Genomic DNA, 17,799 nt, shown 5'->3' with positions numbered 1-17,799 from the left:
TTCAATAACACCAATAGAAATGTGCGTTATATTTATCTATGGTGGTGTGACGTTCATGTAGCTTACTCTTGAAATAGACTATCATGCACAATTTCCATTATATTTTATTTTATTTGTATTTACTTGCACTATTTTATCTGTTTTATTGCGTTGCACTGTTGGAGGAGCCTGTGGCCTCAGATTTTCATTGTTATAACTACACTGTCTGTAGCTATGTACAAATGACAATAATAAAAAGCCTTGAGTCTTGAATAAAACGCAGTCCTGATAAACGGTGTGTTCCCCTTTAAGTGACGCCGCCCCCTGCTGGTCAACACGCAGCACAACACGGAAGTGTTTACAATCCTGGTTAACCCGTTTGGACCGAACGACTTTAGCATATGTTTTCCTTGTAGCACAGGTAAGTAATGCTTTAAAAACCATGATAATCCTTCGTGGAAATGTATTTGTATTATTCGGTCGTCATGTTAAAAAGCGTTTGCACTTAAATACAGCTTCATACCGTCTCTAAAGAAAATAGCAACTGTGGCTACATACTTTCACTTTCTCAGAAATACATGGTAAACTACGCAGAAGGAAACCAAACACTGTTTAATGTAATGTGTGTGTGCAGCAAATACACTGATATATATGAGGCTTTTTGATTACTGTAACGTTAGCTGTTCTACAGGCCTAGCTTCCTGTCGGCTAGCATCGCACATTTCAGTGTTGTGTGTAGGCCACAATCACTATGACAGGCTGATTTCGAAACTGTCCACTTATACGCGAAGAAATCCTTAAAATAGCGTTAAATAATGCAGAACTGCTGGTATTATTGGTAAAATGTAAATAAAAATAAGTTAGTGTTGTTAATCCGAGGTGGAAGAAGCACTCAGATCTTGTACTTGAGTAAACGTAGAAGTACTCAGATCTTGTACTTGATTAAAAGTAGAAGTACTCAGATCTTGTGCTTGAGTAAAAGTAGAAGTACTCAGAGTGTAGGAATTCTCTGTTACAGTAAAAGTCCTGCATTCAAAATGTTCCTCAAGCAAAAGTAAAAAAGTTTTCTCATCAAAATCTAGTGAAAGTAGCGACAGTAAAAGTAGTCATTGTGCAGATTGGTCCATTTCAGAATAATATATATGATATGTTTTATAATGATTGATCATTAAAGTGTTCTCAAAGCTGGTAAAGGTGCAGCTAGTCTGAATGACTTTGTATACTGCAGGGTAGCTTGTGGATTTACTCCAGGTGGAACTAAAGTCTGGTTTAACATGTCATTATATTTCACATCATTCATCCACATCTGTGAAGTAACTAAAGGGATTAAATACATGTAGTGGAGTAAAAGTACACCTTTTACGTAAGTACAAAGTAGCATACAATGGACATACTTAAGTAAGGTCCCTCTACAATTTACTTAAGCACAGTACTTGAGCAAATGTTACTTTACACAACTGTTGCTAATGAAGTAACGTTATCAGTAAACATCTTCCTTTTGCTACAAAACAGAACAAATCGTGTGATTTGACCAATGTTTGTATTGATTTACCAGAAATGTACTTTAAAAAGTTGCATGGAATTGAATCAACACGCAGTTATCTTATCATATATAGTCCTTCGCACAAGTGTTTGGAAGTATGTTGAAGTATGATATAATTAAACCTTATATAATAACCAATATGTATTGTTAACAATGTAGTCCGATTTTTATTAAAATACAAAAGAAATCCAATGAATGTCATGTTCAATAATACATTTAATCAAATGCAAAGATGCATGTGTTACTACAGACTAAAATCCTATTATTTAAAATATGTATTGTCTTAAGTATAGAGAGGCGAAGTCCCTCCCTTTCCTCCATGGGACCTTATTTCAGAAAAAGTATGTATTGAAGTCAATGGAGAGAGAAAGATTATCTTTCCATCCCGTTTGAATTGTGCCACGAATTACACATATGATGTTTGTCAATTTTAAAAGATAATTTTGCAAGTTAAAAAAATAAAATGTCTCGTAAAACTGTGAAGTAACACTTTGTGTGAAACCGCTCAATGAACTACATCTCCCGTCTCGCACCACACACCCAGACGGCCGTCACGTTGGCACGTTTCACTTCTTTCTTTCAGAATGAGGCGGAAAGTATTAAAAGAGGTGAAAATCACTCCAAGTCTGGGCATGTTGAGAGCTGTACATACACACAAGGGGAGTTAGTCGGTTCATTAGAGCCAGCATGCGGGACCGGGACTCTGAGATTTGTAGTCTTTCTAGTTGCGTATTTTTCAGAGTCTTTTATATTTCAACAGTTTTACGACAAACTGACTTTTTTTACATGGAAATTATTTTTTAAATTGACAAACATCATATGTGTAATTCGTGGCACAATTCAAACGGGATCGAAAGATACTTTTTCTCTCTCCATTGACTTCAATACATAATTTTACCGAAATAAGGTTCCATTGGTCGGAATTAGAAGGGCGGGACTTCGCCTCTCTATTGTAAAATATCCTGCTGTGACAGCTTTTAGTATGTTTGTCATTAGAAACTATAACATGATATGTTAATATTACAATTATACGACAGCGTGATAAAGTACATAGGGCTGCATTATTACATATATATTACAATTATGTATTAATACATTATTAATGTCTGCCATACCAATCAGGCTTAGATAAGGACTTTAGAAAGGTAAAACAACTCAGGTGTACAGGTATAACATGAAGTCAGTAAGCTTTAAACAATGCATGTGTATTGTTTCAGGATGCCGGTTGAAAGCCTGGAGGAGCGGACGGTGGAGGTTCTGGGTCTGCCTGCAGCCGTGGATGAAGAGCTGCTCTTTCTCTACTTTGAGAATAAGCGGCGCTCCGGTGGAGGTCAGCTCGTCTCCGTGGAGAAGACGGGAGACCGCGCTGTGCTGGTGTTTGAAGAAACAGAAGGTACTGATGCATATATTATTCATATATTTGTTATCCTTTGACTGTAGCTGCTCTTATTTTGAAACGTTCCTCATCTACATTTCTAGGTGAAAGTGACAGGTGAGATTGGAGCAGTATTATTGTCAACATTAATTTAAATTGGACTAAACAGTACCAGTTTGAACGCACCTTCTCATTCAATGGTCTTTGATTATTTCAATAAGTTTGCACAGACAAAGCTGTCATCGAGGCAAAAGGAGATCATTTGAAGAATCTAAAATAGAAATCACATTCTGGATTTTTTTAACACTTTTTTGTTTATTAGATAATTCCATATGTGTTCTTTTATAGTTGTGATGTCTTCAGTATTAATCTACAATGTAGAAAATAATTAAAATAAATAAAAACCTTCGAATGAGAAGCTGTGTCTAAACTTTTCACTGGTACTGTATGTTGGATAGGACGAAATCCAGAGAATCAGGTGCACACATCATGATTGTGTCCGTCACTGACTTACTGGAAAGACCCCTTTTGTTTCTGAGGGGGTAGAGCATGCAAGAAGCTCGACATGATGCAGAATACATCGCTAGCTGGTTCTTAATTTGGCCTCTCTTTGAATTGTTGAAACTATTATGCACCAACCTCATCAAACAAGCCCACTCACTTGTGGTGTAATGCTTGGGACAATTAGTAACTATATGCCAAAATGGGATCAAACTAGGGCTGCACGATATTGAAAAAAACTGACATTGCGATATTTTTTTCCCCTGAGATATATATTGCGTTTTTTTTTAACTATATTTAACGGATGAAGGATTTTAGTCACGGACGTCTGGATCTTAACTGGTTGACTCATCATACCTAAGTCATGATCTAAAATGTCATGATAATGCATGTTGCTTACCCTCAAATAAGGGGGTTCATCTGTGAGTGAAGAAGAGAAGAACCTTTTTGTATCCAAAATAGTTCCAGATGTTGCTTTTCTTTTTGGAAGTAAATCTTCATTCTCTCCGGTATTGTCCTCATGTGCCTCGCTCATTTTTTACCTGTGTTTTGACGATCTGCAAACTAGGGGGGCGGGGCCTGCTGTGATCTGATCAAGAATGATTGTGATTGGTGGTTTGCTGTGCATGCAGAGCCTGCATGTCACTCACTCAAGTACCCCTGACATGAGAGCCGTGCAAGTTTTCCTTTTGTAGCAAGCAGCAAAAATAATTGTAACATGGCGTGTTTGAGTTAATGTACCTACTTAATATCGCACGTCCTAAAAAAAAAAATATATAAAAAATATATATATATATTATAAAAAATTAATAAAATTGCACGTCCCTGCGATGTGAATATCGCGCATGCGCATATCGCGTTTTTCGCCATGACACGATATATTGTTCAGCCCTAGATCAAAGTAAAAGTAGAAAACGTATTAGCATCAAAATATAGTTAAAGTACCAAAAGTAAAAGTAGTCATTGTGCAGATTGGTCCATTTCAGAATAATAGATATGATATGTTTTATAATTAAAGTAGAAAACATGTTGTTAGAAGAATATTCGCATTCAAGAAAATGAATGTTCCTTTTTGTGAAAGTACCATTAAAGTTCCGTATGCTAATTCTGCCTTCATCCCTTCTGTGATCTTTTCCACAGCTGCCGCCCAAGTCCTGTTGAAAGAGCACCACGTTCTGCATAATGTGGAGCTGAGTGTGAGGAAGCCGGCCTCGAAGGACCGATGTAGACTCCTTCTTCGGGGGATCAAACCGAGCACAAGCAGTGAGATGGTGGAGCTCTATGTGGAGATCATGATGGGGTTGAACATGCCGGACTACACCCTTTACCCCTCAGCTGGGAGGGAGTTCTTCCTCATTCACCTCAGCCAGCCCTTATCAAAAGGTGCTTTCATCTTTCATCATGTTCTTGAAAGGCACTGATTTCTGTTTAAAGTCCCCTATCATACTGTTTCTCATCAATATATCACAGGTCTCAGATATATACAGAGCCTGTCTCTGATTGGCTGAAACACAAACAGATCATTGCAGCATTACCCATAATCCCCTCTGTTTCAGCCCTGTTTCCAAAGTGCTGATTCTCTGTCTGTTACTTTAGATGAAAATAAGGAGCCCCTCCCCACGCCCCTCTGAGAGACATTTGGTTAATGTCGTTCCTGAAACTTTCAGAGTCTCTTTCCACAGAGGGGACACATGTTGATGTAGAAGAGACATGAAGAAGAGGGGACACATGTTGATGTAGAAGAGACATGAAGAAGAGGGGACACATGTTGATGTAGAAGAGACATGAGGAAGAGGGGACACATGTTGATGTAGAAGAGACATGAAGAAGAGGGGACACATGTTGATGTAGAAGAGACATGAGGAAGAGGGGACACATGTTGATGTAGAAGAGACATGAAGAAGAGGGGACACATGTTGATGTAGAAGAGACATGAAGAAGAGGGGACACATGTTGATGTAGAAGAGACATGAAGAAGAGGGGACACATGTTGATGTAGAAGAGACATGAAGAAGAGGGGACACATGTTGATGTAGAAGAGACTTGAAGAAGAGGGGACACATGTTGATGTAGAAGAGACATGAAGAAGAGGGGACACATGTTGATGTAGAAGAGACATGAAGAAGAGTGGACACATGTTGATGTAGAAGAGACATGAAGAAGAGGGGACACATGTTGATGTAGAAGAGACATGGAGAAGAGGGGACACATGTTGATGGAGAAGAGGGGACACATGTTGATGTAGAAGAGACATGAAGAAGAGGGGACACATGTTGATGTAGAAGAGACATGGAGAAGAGGGGACACATGTTGATGTAGAGGAGACATGAAGAAGAGGGGACACATGTTGATGTAGAAGAGACATGGAGAAGAGGGGACACATGTTGATGTAGAAGAGACATGGAGAAGAGGGGACACATGTTGATGTAGAAGAGACACGAAGAAGAGGGGACACATGTTGATGTAGAAGAGACATGAAGAAGAGGGGACACATGTTGATGTAGAGGAGACATGAGAAAGTGCATTTTGCATAATAGTTGACCTTTAATATATTTTTCTGTTTTGTAGATTTCCAAAACCTAAGTGCTAAGATCTCTCAGAGGAAAATCGACGGGGCGGTCGTAACTCTTGAACAGATCGAGCAAACGGACTCGCTCTTGGTGGAGAACCTGCATCCTGGCACCACTGCAGACCTGCTCACTTTGTACTTTGAGAGCAAGCGAGGAGGGGATCAGAAAGTGAAGGAAGTGACGATGCTGGCAGAGGGAACAGCCAAGGTGTCCTTTGTCAAATATGAGTGTAAGTTTTAGATCTTACAACCTTTTAAAGAGTGTCTCTACTTTAAAGAGTCCTCTCCTGCTGATGTCCAGGTGTATATCAGTATGTAGTGTCTCTACTTTAAAGAGTCCTCTCCTGCTGATGTGCAGGTGTATATCAGTATGTAGTGTCTCTACTTTAAAGAGTCCTCTCCTGCTGATGTTCAGGAGTATATCAGTATGTAGTGTCTCTACTTTAAAGAGTCCTCTCCTGCTGATGTTCAGGTGTATATCAGTATGTAGTGTCTCTACTTTAAAGAGTCCTCTCCTGCTGATGTGCAGGTGTATATCAGTATGTAGTGTCTCTACTTTAAAGAGTCCTCTCCTGCTGATGTTCAGGAGTATATCAGTATGTAGTGTCTCTACTTTAAAGAGTACTCTCCTACTGATGTTCAGGTGTATATCAGTATGTAGCGTCTCTACTTTAAAGAGTCCTCTCCTGCTGATGTTCAGGAGTATATCAGTATGTAGTGTCTCTACTTTAAAGAGTACTCTCCTACTGATGTTCAGGTGTATATCAGTATGTAGCGTCTCTACTTTAAAGAGTCCTCTCCTGCTGATGTTCAGGTGTATATCAGTATGTAGCGTCTCTACTTTAAAGAGTCCTCTCCTGCTAATGTTCAGGTGTATATCAGTATGTAGCGTCTCTACTTTAAAGAGTCCTCTCCTGCTGATGTTCAGGTGTATATCAGTATGTAGTGTCTCTACTTTAAAGAGTCCTCTCCTGCTGATGTTCAGGTGTATATCAGTATGTAGTGTCTCTACTTTAAAGAGTCCTCTCCTGCTGATGTCCAGGTGTATATCAGTATGTAATGTAATAATATCCCAACCTATATGCTCATGTGTTGTGTTGAGGTTTAGATTAAGCTTCTGTCAATGTCCTAAAGTAATGTTTACGTTTCTTCCAACAGCTTTAGGCCATATCCTGGATCTCACGCACAAACTGGACGGTAATGACCTGGTCGTGAAGCCGCACTTCGACTTTCTACAACCCACAGAAAGTCTAACTTCACAAGACTCTGCAAGTGGAGGCCGAGAAACGCCTGAGAGAAACGTGGAGGACATTCCGATGCAGACCAGTCCTCCAGAGGTGGTCCATGGAAACAGCCAGACTCTCTCTCAAATGTCCTTAAAGCCTCTTGTCGTCCACGAAGAAGAAGTAGAAGTTGCCGCAGAGGAAGTCATGGATCAAATGGAGGAGGTTGAATTAATACTCTCAAGCCATGTTGCTATTGCTGACCCACTAAAACTCTCAGTGCTTCAACAAAGCACCTTTCTAAAGGACACTAAAAAGGCACACCCGAATTTCACCATCCAAATTAAAGACAATGGCGTGCACATCGAAGGAACTGACAGACAAAGGGTTGAGCAGATAAAACACGACATCTTGGACTGTTTCGGCAAAATGGCCGAGATTCCTTTGACTCTTGAGCCAGAAGAGGCTCAGTTCCTTGCAAGGAAAGATGTCAAAGGGCGACTACTGGAGACCGTAAATCAACCTGCGTCACCTGCTTTGTACACTGTGTCAGATTGTAAAGTCTCGGTCACCTCGCTATCCCAAAACTCTGCTAACGAGGCTTGTAGCTTTTTAAAATCCCAGCTTTCTCACTTCACCATACCGGTGGACGCAGAGTTTGAGACCATGTTATATTGCAGAGAGTGGACAGAGTTTATGCAGGCTCTGAGTTTCTGCTCTGTAAAGGTGTCAGAGCGAGAAGGGAATATCGATGCGTTCACTCTGAAAGGGATGGAGAGTGAGAAGCAGACTGCGATTATGGGGTTTCTCACAACACCCATTGAAAGGGAGACTGTTATCCCCATGGAGCCAGGCATGCTGAAATACATCCAGATCCATCGTCACCAGCTGATGGCTGACATGAACCAAGTGTCCATCTTCCCCCTAGAAGCAGAGGACGTTTGTGGGTTAAAGGTAAGTGTCGCTCAATCAATATCACTTGAGGAAGACTGCAGGTCACTGGTTTTCTAGCTTGTCTTATTGGTTTCTTTTGCCATTTCAAAGTGACATTTCGTATTTGTTGAAGTCAAAATAATGATAAATAATACATTTAATTTTCAAGCGCTTTTTCAGGTGCTCAAAGACGCTTTACAGTGGTGATAAAACGAGATAAAATAGAATAAATATTAAAACAGCAACACAGCATTACTTTTTTTTAGGAGGTGCGATATTAAGTAGGCAAATGAACTCAAACACGTCATGTTACAACTATTTTGCTGCTTGCTACAAAAGGAAAACTTGCGCGGCTCTCATGTCAGGGGTACTTGAGTGAGTGACATGCAGGCTCTGCATGCACAGCAAACCACCAATCACAATCATTCTTGATCAGATCACAGCAGGATAACCGAGCTAGCTCAGCTTGTTGCTCTGATAACTTAAAGGTCCCATGTCATGCTTTTCCGGTTATTACCCGTCCCCTTGTGTGTTATGAAGGTTTTTCTGCATGTAAACGGTCTGCAGAGTCAAAACCCTCAAAGTACACCCTGTAGCGAGTAAAACTCTAAAACAGAAAAGACCTCCCCAAAACGCCTCGTTGGTGAAACGTCATCATCCATTTGATTCTTCCGGCTACGTGCAACTAAATGGGCCAATCCGCGGAGCCGTTACGTTACGTCCGCGGAGCCGTTACGTTACGTCCGCGGAGCCGTTACGTTAAGCCCCCGCTGATTGGTCCAAATTGACCAATCTACACACACACTCAGTGCAGGCAGCTCTGCTGATTTCTGCTCCCTGGCTGCAGGCTGATAACAGACAGTTAGGATCGCGGCGAAATTCTCTCAGCAGACCCATTCTCACAGCGTTTATCAACCTATAAACCTTTTTCTTACTCAATATCAAGCCACACTTATTGTTTTTATTTCGGATGTGACTTTTTGTGTGCTCAGGTTGAGTTTGGCTGTGTATCGCTAAACAAGGGGGGGGGGGGGGGAGGAGCTGCAGCGAGCCGTTTAGTGGAGAAAGTGAATACTGCCGAATACACATACTTTACAGAGATGCTGTATGCGAAACCAATGTGAGTTTGGAAAATTGCACAGTATTTTTCTATTTTAGTAGACCTCAACAATGGAATTATGATCAGTGGAAATGGCCATGACATGGGTCCTTTAAGATCCAGAGGTCCGTGAATAAAATCCTTCATCCAGTTAAATATCGTTAAAAAAATACCAATTGTATAGCATTAAAGTTCAAGAAAGGATGGTTTGCAGACAAATAAAACTGTTTTTTCTTCAATTCCTGTATTTTTTCATATCGCAGGGGAAGAAAATATCGCAATGTCAGTTTTTTCCAATATCGTGCAGCCCTATTTGAGGCCGTGGAAGACCAGAAACCTCTGGGTAAAATCACTGTTTTGTTAATGGAGTCTGGGGGCTTTGAGGAACGCATTGATAACTGCTTCAGTTCCCCATTGGAAAGGAATACGGAAAATATATAAGGGCTGGGCCACTCTCTAGAGCAGGGGTCAGCAACCCCTGGCACGCGTGCCAGCATTGGCACTCGGCACCGTAACCAGTGGCACACTAGGAATAAGTGGAATAAGTGTGCCAAATATTTAAATTGTATTTTCGGATCCTGAACGAGACCGCCGCCAGAGCGCGTCTCCCCGTTACCTGCAGAAGGAAGCCATGCACGCAACGCAGCCCCGCTCTCTTTATCTCCAGGTGACTTTCTGCCGCTTTCCTCCGTGGTGCAGTGCTGATCGTTTCACCACGGAGGAAAGCACTTCACTAATTGCAGTACCCATAAGGAGCTGTACAAATGCCGCAGTTTTTGCGTGGCTGTGTATTTAGTTGAAATACCAGTGGTGATCTGCTCATCTCTCATCGAAATAATATGCTACAAAGGGGCGGACTGGCCACCTGTGTGTTGAACTTTCCTGTCGGCTCCCAGACCGTAGTCGAGGAGGGCAGAAGCAACAAGCTTCAGGTTCAATAACCCACTTTAGAGAGAGGCGAGCTCTTCTTGGGAGGCCGTTGCATTTATTTAGCTGTTCTTCTGTTTCACAAAATACATCACAGACCTCTGTTTTTCTGCTTTCCCGTTTCACTTCCAGAAACATACACACGTTCCCTCACTGTCGCTCTACCATTCACAAACACACATGCACAAGCCGCACCCCCCTCTCTCTCTCTCTCTCTCTCTCTCTCTCTCTCTCTCTCTCTCTCTCTCTCTCTCTCTCTCTCTCTCTCTCTCTCTCTCTCTCTCTCTCTCTCTCTCTCTCTCTCTCTTAAAGGGACAGCGATCTCATCTCACTCTGCATGACCCTAATATCATAACATGTGTGTTCTGGAGAATCACAGAACGGACGATCGTCCTTATTATTATGCCGTTTAAACCAATTATTTAAATTTGCTTGTTAAATTCGCCATCATGTAAGTTGCGCTGACAGGTCCACACACTGCGAGGCTCCCGCCCCCTGCTGATAGTTGGCGAGCGTCAAGCTCCTCACCCCCCCCCCCTCCCCCCGTTGATAATTCTCGATCGTTATCTTATTATACATCCATGGTTGGCACGCTGATAACAATTTTTTTTTAAATGGCACTTCATATCAAAAAGGTTGCCGACCCCTGCTCTAGAGGTATATTGCCTCAGAAGTTCAGTTATAAGTTGGCAAAATCAATCAAATGTAGGTAAATGATGCTTGTGAGTGTTGGCAGCTCATCTCTTAAACCAGAAGCCTCAGATTGATTATAATAAGGAGAAATAGGAAGGGTTTATTTCAAGCTTGTTATGTAAATAAGTAATTGGGCTTTTTTCTTATCAACTAAGATATGTTAGAAAATGTTTCCAACTTGAATTGACTGCATTCATTTGAAAAGTGGTCTTATTAACACATGAATACTGTGTAATATATGTTTACAGATATATTTAAGAAGTACAATATAAGACCAGCACAAGTTTCATTTGTTGACCATATTCCATTATACTTTTTGAATTTGCTGAGGGCCGATTCAAAATGGTCCGTGGGCCGCATTTGAAACCCGAGCCGTAGTTTGGACACCCCTGTTCTAGATATATCGTGACCTAAACTGATATTGATTCTCTTCTTTATGTCAGCCTTGTTTTAGTAGGCTTATAAGGAACTGCTTCTAAATGTACCTCATCCGACCCCACTTTAAAAACTATCCCTTTTTAGCATTTTGAAAAAAAAAACTTGACTCAGTAAATTGTTTCATCTATTATGTTATCACTCGTCCCCGGCTTGAGCTTCAACCTCAGGATCCATGTATTTGTGACCCTCTCCAGAATGGAAGTAGTCATCACATACAGAGCATCAACTAGTTCCTGAACAGTGTCCTTCACATGCTGATATCCAAGAGAGGGAGTTACACAGTCACAAGATGGAGGAATAGAAAGCAGTATTCAATGCCTATCCCTTTAGCATTGCTTTTGAAACAAACCTCGTCTCAGTAAATTGTTTCATCTTTTGTCTATCTTTGTGAATGTTCCTGATAGATCCATGGCCATGCCACCGCTTGCCAGATGGCTGAGGAGGTGTTGCAGGACGTGGTAAAGTCTATCTGCACCAGAGTCATCACAGTGAACGCTCCAGGAGTGACACGCTTTTTAGAAGAGGCGGACTGCCAGCACATCCTGAAGGAGATGGACAAGAAGTTTCAGGTGTACATCAATCTGAAGGCCGTGCCCTGGCAACACCTCGCACACCAGGTAACGATGGGACATAGTTTTCCTATTTGTTTTTCCATTGTGTTCATTGCTTTTGACTCTATATTGAGTTCTATATATATATATATACGACAGTGCCATAGCTAAATGTGTTAGTTGACGTCTAAAGGTTTGTTTTGCTCCGCTCACCGGCCCCTCACAGCGGGCAGAGCTGCAGGTGCTGATCTCTCTCTCGCTTCCGGTTATACTTCACTCGCGTTTATGTCGAAATCCATCAGATCTAGCTAGTTCTAGCCAATGATATGGCTGCTGCCCCTCCCTACACGCAAATCACGCAGACTCGAACCTCATCTTTGGCCCAAATGTGGCGCAAATGCGCTCCGCAGCCGTTGCAAGGTTCCGGCGCTAACAGTTCATGAGCGTGCTCCCCCGCCCCCTGTCAACACTCGCGACACATGAGTGGCCGGCCTAAACAACAATAAGCGCTGCTTGGCAACCGTGTGTGGCGGTAAAGCACATAGACATTTTGACCGGAGAGATTTAGTTTTGCCGGTATTCAACATATTTTACCAGTCAAAGTCCGGTAATTATTTACACTCTAAGAAGAGTCCTACATGGCGTCAAAAAGGAGTAATGTGTGGAAATATTTCGATATAATATATATATTTTTTTTACACTTTTTTTTTTTATAGGATATGTACATTTCGGTCAACCGGTTAACCGTTTTTTGGGGGGTCGAATATTCGAATATACATTTGCTTTCAAATTCCCATCCCTATATCTAAATGTACATTATATTTTTCAAGTTTTTAGTACTCTTATCAACATATGAGTGGAGAAATATGCTTTATGCAAATGTTTGTTTATTATCATTGGAACAATGAAAAATATTCTGATGGATATTCTCAACACAACAACCTGGAACCTCTCTCTCTCTCTCTACACTCTCTCCCAACCGTGTGCACTTCTCTGCACTTAGCCAGTTGCTCAAACAGTTGCTCTTCAGTCAAAGCATGAGACTGAAGTTCCCACTGTGGGTCAAAATAAAGCGCTGTGATGTGCCGTCGACACATTGGATGCGATCCAAATGATCTAACGCAGCCCCTTGTCCTCCACAATGTTAAACTGTAGCCCCCCATTTAGCTATCGCTGTTGTTGTCCAGGCGTCTCCCCGGCAAACTTTCAAGCGTGGTCTGCCGCAAGCGAGCAGCAGGAGCGGGGCTGTCGGCATCAGCTGTGGGCTTGGCTCGCTGTTTTAAACACCTTTTTTTGTATCCATATCTCTCGCTAGAATCTCCCACCATCCAACTAACAACAACAACAACAACAACAACAACAACGTCAAGCCTTTGCTTTGGGCTCTGAAACTACGGGGCGGGCCGAGGACAAATACACATGACTTGACAGCCCTAATTTTAACTTATTTCTTGTCAGCTTTAATTCACGGGAATTTCATTAGGATCTTGTTCTGTATTTATTTTAATATTGTTATGTTTTCTGTGAAGCACTTTGGGCTGCTTTGTGCATGAAAGGTGCTAAGTCATGGAAATTCAAAATGCATCAAATATAATTTATATTTTATCTAATTGCCGAAATAGTTATACTATAATGATAATAAATACTGTATTATTGAAGCATGAACAACCTGAGGCTAAGTTTAAGGTATGCAAAATGCAGAAGTGAGTGAGACTGAGTTTCTGAAAAAGTATTACCTGCTGAATGATTTTAGACTTCTTTTAGTTTCTCTTCTCACTGCCTCTTTATTGTCAACCTCAGCTCGATGTGAGCACACAAATAACACAACAATATTTTTAGAGAAAGTTGTTTCGGCTCGATCAATTGTCCGACCGATTAAAATACTGGAAAATCCGGATTCTGGGATTGATTATTTTAGTGCTTTTTCAGCTCCTTCTCAGGTCTACAATAGATCGACAGTGTCCCACATGTTTTTTCTATTTCAGGACATCTTTGACACGGCATGGAACATGATGTCCGGCAGAAACTTCCCCAAAGTGTCTTCAGATAGTTCTCCTCAAGAATTAAGATCTGATTCAATGCATGTGGATCAAAATGGAGCTCCAGGTAACGGTAATATCCATCTCTACAATCATTTCTCCATATTTAAAGCAGATGTGTGTCTAAAGAAGTGGAATTCTTTGCCGAATGAATTAAAGGGCTGTAAGAAATGTTGTATGTTTAAAGGTCCCATGTCATGCTTTTCTGGTTCTTCCCCGTCCCCTTGTGTGTCATGTAGCTTTTCTGCATGTAAACGGTCTGCAGAGTTACAAACCCTCAAAGTACACCCTGTAGCGAGTAAAACTCTAACACAGAGAAGACCTGTCTATAGGCGCGTTCACACCGCAGTACTTTTCCCACTTTAGTTCCGATATAGTTCCGCAATGTCACGTTCACACCAAAGAAATCCAGAACTAGAATGAGTTCATGAGAACCTTTTTTACCCCTTTACCTTTACCACCTGCTAGAGAGCAGGGACTTTCATGGAGAAAAACGTTCCTATTTCTGATTGGCTGGGAGGATTGCAAACCACGCCCCGTAAAACTAAAAAAAAGTTTGGTGAAGCCGCCATTTTATTATCCTCGCATTAGCTTTATTAGCATTAGCCCAGCGCAGAAACGCAGAGAGACTAACTTATGGCAACACAAAAGACAGCATGGGAGCGGTGGAGATGAGGAGGTGTCGGTGTTCAGGCGATTTACTCGGAAGGCTTCAGTAGAAGCTGCTGGGGGTCCCAGCAGCTTCTACTGAAGCCAGTCCCCAACTCCGCTCGTCAGAGGCTTCATTTGCCTAATCCTCCCCCAGGGACTTATTCCGGTGTGAACGCGATCTGTACTAAAGAGTTCTCATGAACTAAGTTCTGATGAACCTTTGTGGGAAAAGTACTGCGGTGTGAAAGCGCCTTATGCTGCCCCAGAACGCCTCGTTGGGCATTTCTCTTCTTGCATTGTTTACTTCTTGGGTATAGTGACATACCGTTTCGTTACGTCCGCGGAGCCGTTACGTTTGGACCAATCCACGGACTTCCTCACACACACACTCGGTGGGACGTTGCGAGGCTCGCTGCTGCGAGGAGCGGACACTGTGAGCTGGCTCACTGGTGTGGGGTCGGCGAGACACCGGGAACTCAGCCTGGGCACACACACAAACTCCCAGCCAGGCTGCGGGTGTATGTGTGTGTTCGGGCTGGGTTTCACTGTGTCTCGCAGACGGCCACTGGGCTCACAGGGAGGGGGGGGGCAGGAGCTCCAACAAGCCGTGTAGGACAGAGAGTGAATACACATGCTATACAGAGATGCTGTTTGAGAAACCAATGTGAGTTTGGAAAATTGAACAATATAAATGTATTCTAGTAGACCTCAACAATGGAATTATGATCAGTAGAAATGGCCATGACATGGGACCTTTAAGAAAAATAATAAAGAAAGCCTAATTAAACAGTATGAAGTTGGCTTTTGATTGTGTTCTGGTTTTATGTTTCAGTATTTAGTAACTGTTACAGAAAGAATATTGCTTTTATTTATTTTTTAACAAGGGTCAGGTAATATGAGATTTTCTTCTCCCTGCTCCTTTCCACCATGCGCTATAAAAAAAAAAAAAACAGTATAAGTGTACATGTTTTAAAATAACTGCCATGTGTGGAATAAATATATATTTCTGCAAAGTTTTAAACATGTTCCTCTCCCTCTCTGTAGGTCTTTTAGAAGCTGCAAAGAAAATCGTCTCGGCCGTCGATGACAAACCTGAAGATCCCGCCTCCAATTCCAACAATTCGGATGAAATGGACGACGTTGACTTGTACTCAGCAGCGGCACCAACCAGTCTGACGGACCAGGACTTGTCTGGGATAGCTCCTGATTCTTCCCAGCCCTCAGCTGTAGGGAACAATCCCAGTGGGTTACTCCTGCAGAGTGAAGGAGCTGTGGGCCTGTCTAGCGACTTTGAAGAAGATGCCCAGCTATCCCTAGCTATCCAGTACTCCATGGAGACAAGCCATTATTCGCTGGAGGATGAGGAGGAACAGCTGCAGAAAGCTTTGGAGCTATCCAAGGAAATGAGCCAACATGAATCCTCTCCAAGCTGTTCTGAGAAGAGTCCCGCGGTGAAGAAGAGCTTCGATGCTTCCCTGCTGGACGCCATCAAAGCAGCCAACACCCTCCAGTTGTTTGTGTTTGCAGGGTATCCCGCTGACCTCATTCGGGTCGATATAGCTTTTGGGAAGAAGGTCACCGGGAGACAAGTCGAGGAGAAACTGGAGCACAGGTGTGTGAGGAACATGTCCGACTACCACAGGATATGTCTGGATATGATCAAAAGGAAGCATGCGGTCGAGATTCAAATCCAGGGCAGCATAATCACCGTTTCTGGCTTTAAGGATTATGTGGCGGGTGGATTGTGTGATGTGAAGCTGCTCCTGGAGAAGATCTCCACTTCCGTGTCCGAACGGGAGATCCTGAGGAGCGTCCAGTGGGTTTATCACGACCCGGTCTCTTCTGACACGACCCCTTACTCACCTGATGCCACTGTGTTCATCGAGACGGCCTTGAGGATGAGGATGCAGAAAGTGGACATCCTGCTAGACCATCAGCCCCACACCATCAACTTTGAGAAGATGCAAGAGTACAACATAGCTTCAGGGAAATCTGTGAAGATCTCCAGGAGGATGCCTTCTTCAGGGGCCTTGGATGAGGATATACCAGGTAAAGGGAACTATGTATTGTTACAGTGCCTTTATGTTCTGCAGAATATTGCTTCTGGACATTCAGAACAACATTTAGTAAAAGATATCAAAGTCAAATATAGGGGAATGCACAGTTTTAGCTGGCAAGATAACACTTAAAAGATTTGGCTAGCTAGCTCCGCTTCCATGCACAAATAGAGAGGTATTGGACTTTATTTACAGTTAGTGTTTTAGAGAGCTCCTTATTCACTCTGTTTCCCTCCTTGTAAACGGGTTCAACAAAGCATTAAAGGTCCCATGTCATGCTTTTCTGGTTATCACCCGTCACCTTGTGTGTTACGTAGCTTATTCTGCATGTAAACGGTCTGCAGAGTCACAAACCCTCAAAGTACACCCTGTAGCGAGTAAAAGTCTAACACAGAAAATACGTGTCTATGCTGCCCCAGAACGCCTCGTTGGGGATTTTCTTTTTCCATTTGTGTGTGTGCATCCCGATCCGAGCACACACACAGACCCACAGCCAGGCTGCGGTTGTATGTGCTCCGGCCGAGCTCGGGCCGGGCCTCGCCGTGTCCCGCAAACCCCACGCAGCAACCAGGAAACGACACCAGCAACCCAGCTCACACTGTCCGCTCCTCACAGCAGCGAGCCCCGCAACGTCCCGCCAACACGGCACCCGGACCCCGCGCAGCATTCTCATCTGTTTGTCCTTACTGGTGTCCTTTTGTGGTTGCTAACAAACGCCATTGTAACACATACTCACTGATGTTCCGCTGTAACGGTGGTGGACTCATCAGAACAGAGTGGGCGAGCTGACCAATCAGAGCACAGTGGGCTCACAGGGAGGGGGGGGGAGCTCCAACAAGGCGTGTAGGACAGAGAGTGAATACACACACTATACAGAGATGCTGTTTGAGAAACCGATGTGAGTTTGGAACATTGAACAATGTAAATCTATTCTAGTAGACCTCAACAATGGAATTATGATCAGTGGGAATGGCCGTGACATGGGACCTTTAACTTTAATATTTAAAGGTAGATTTATTTACACTTGCTTTTTGTTCGTGTATTACTCTATTTTGTTTATATAAACGCTGAGTAAGAACAAGCTCAACAGCGAACACAACCTTGTTTTTACCGGTTTTCATTGATGAAAAGTAACCTAGAAAAATGGTCTTAACGAAACTAATGCTCTCCACTTAGACCAGACATAGAAAAAAAAAGATTTGACTCGCAGGGCTTCCATAC

At 42.5% G+C, this 17,799-nt stretch overlaps 1 protein-coding gene across 2 annotated transcripts in view; it reads left to right on the top strand.

The window, feature by feature from the left end:
- The first annotated feature begins 291 nt into the window (after positions 1-291).
- parp10 (poly(ADP-ribose) polymerase family member 10) overlaps positions 292-17,799 on the top strand; it is a 22,582-nt gene continuing 5,074 nt past the window's right edge. Inside the window, exons 1-8 of one of the 2 annotated variants that reach the window (XM_079652696.1) lie at positions 292-400; positions 2,740-2,915; positions 4,539-4,781; positions 5,967-6,197; positions 7,126-8,144; positions 11,685-11,897; positions 13,817-13,937; positions 15,566-16,570. In XM_079652696.1, the coding sequence (XP_079508822.1) occupies positions 2,741-2,915; positions 4,539-4,781; positions 5,967-6,197; positions 7,126-8,144; positions 11,685-11,897; positions 13,817-13,937; positions 15,566-16,570 (3,007 nt within the window). In that variant the 5' untranslated portion in view covers positions 292-400; position 2,740. Of the gene's footprint in view, positions 401-2,739; positions 2,916-4,538; positions 4,782-5,966; positions 6,198-7,125; positions 8,145-11,684; positions 11,898-13,816; positions 13,944-15,565; positions 16,571-17,799 lie in introns of both variants that reach the window. The other variant, XM_079652695.1, reaches the window with a different exon arrangement.

This window comes from Notothenia rossii (genome assembly GCF_949606895.1).
Source record: "Notothenia rossii genome assembly, chromosome: 10".
NCBI lineage: Eukaryota > Metazoa > Chordata > Actinopteri > Perciformes > Nototheniidae > Notothenia > Notothenia rossii.
The sequence above is the reverse complement of the archived record's forward strand: the minus strand, read 5'-3'. Positions and strand labels throughout refer to the sequence as shown.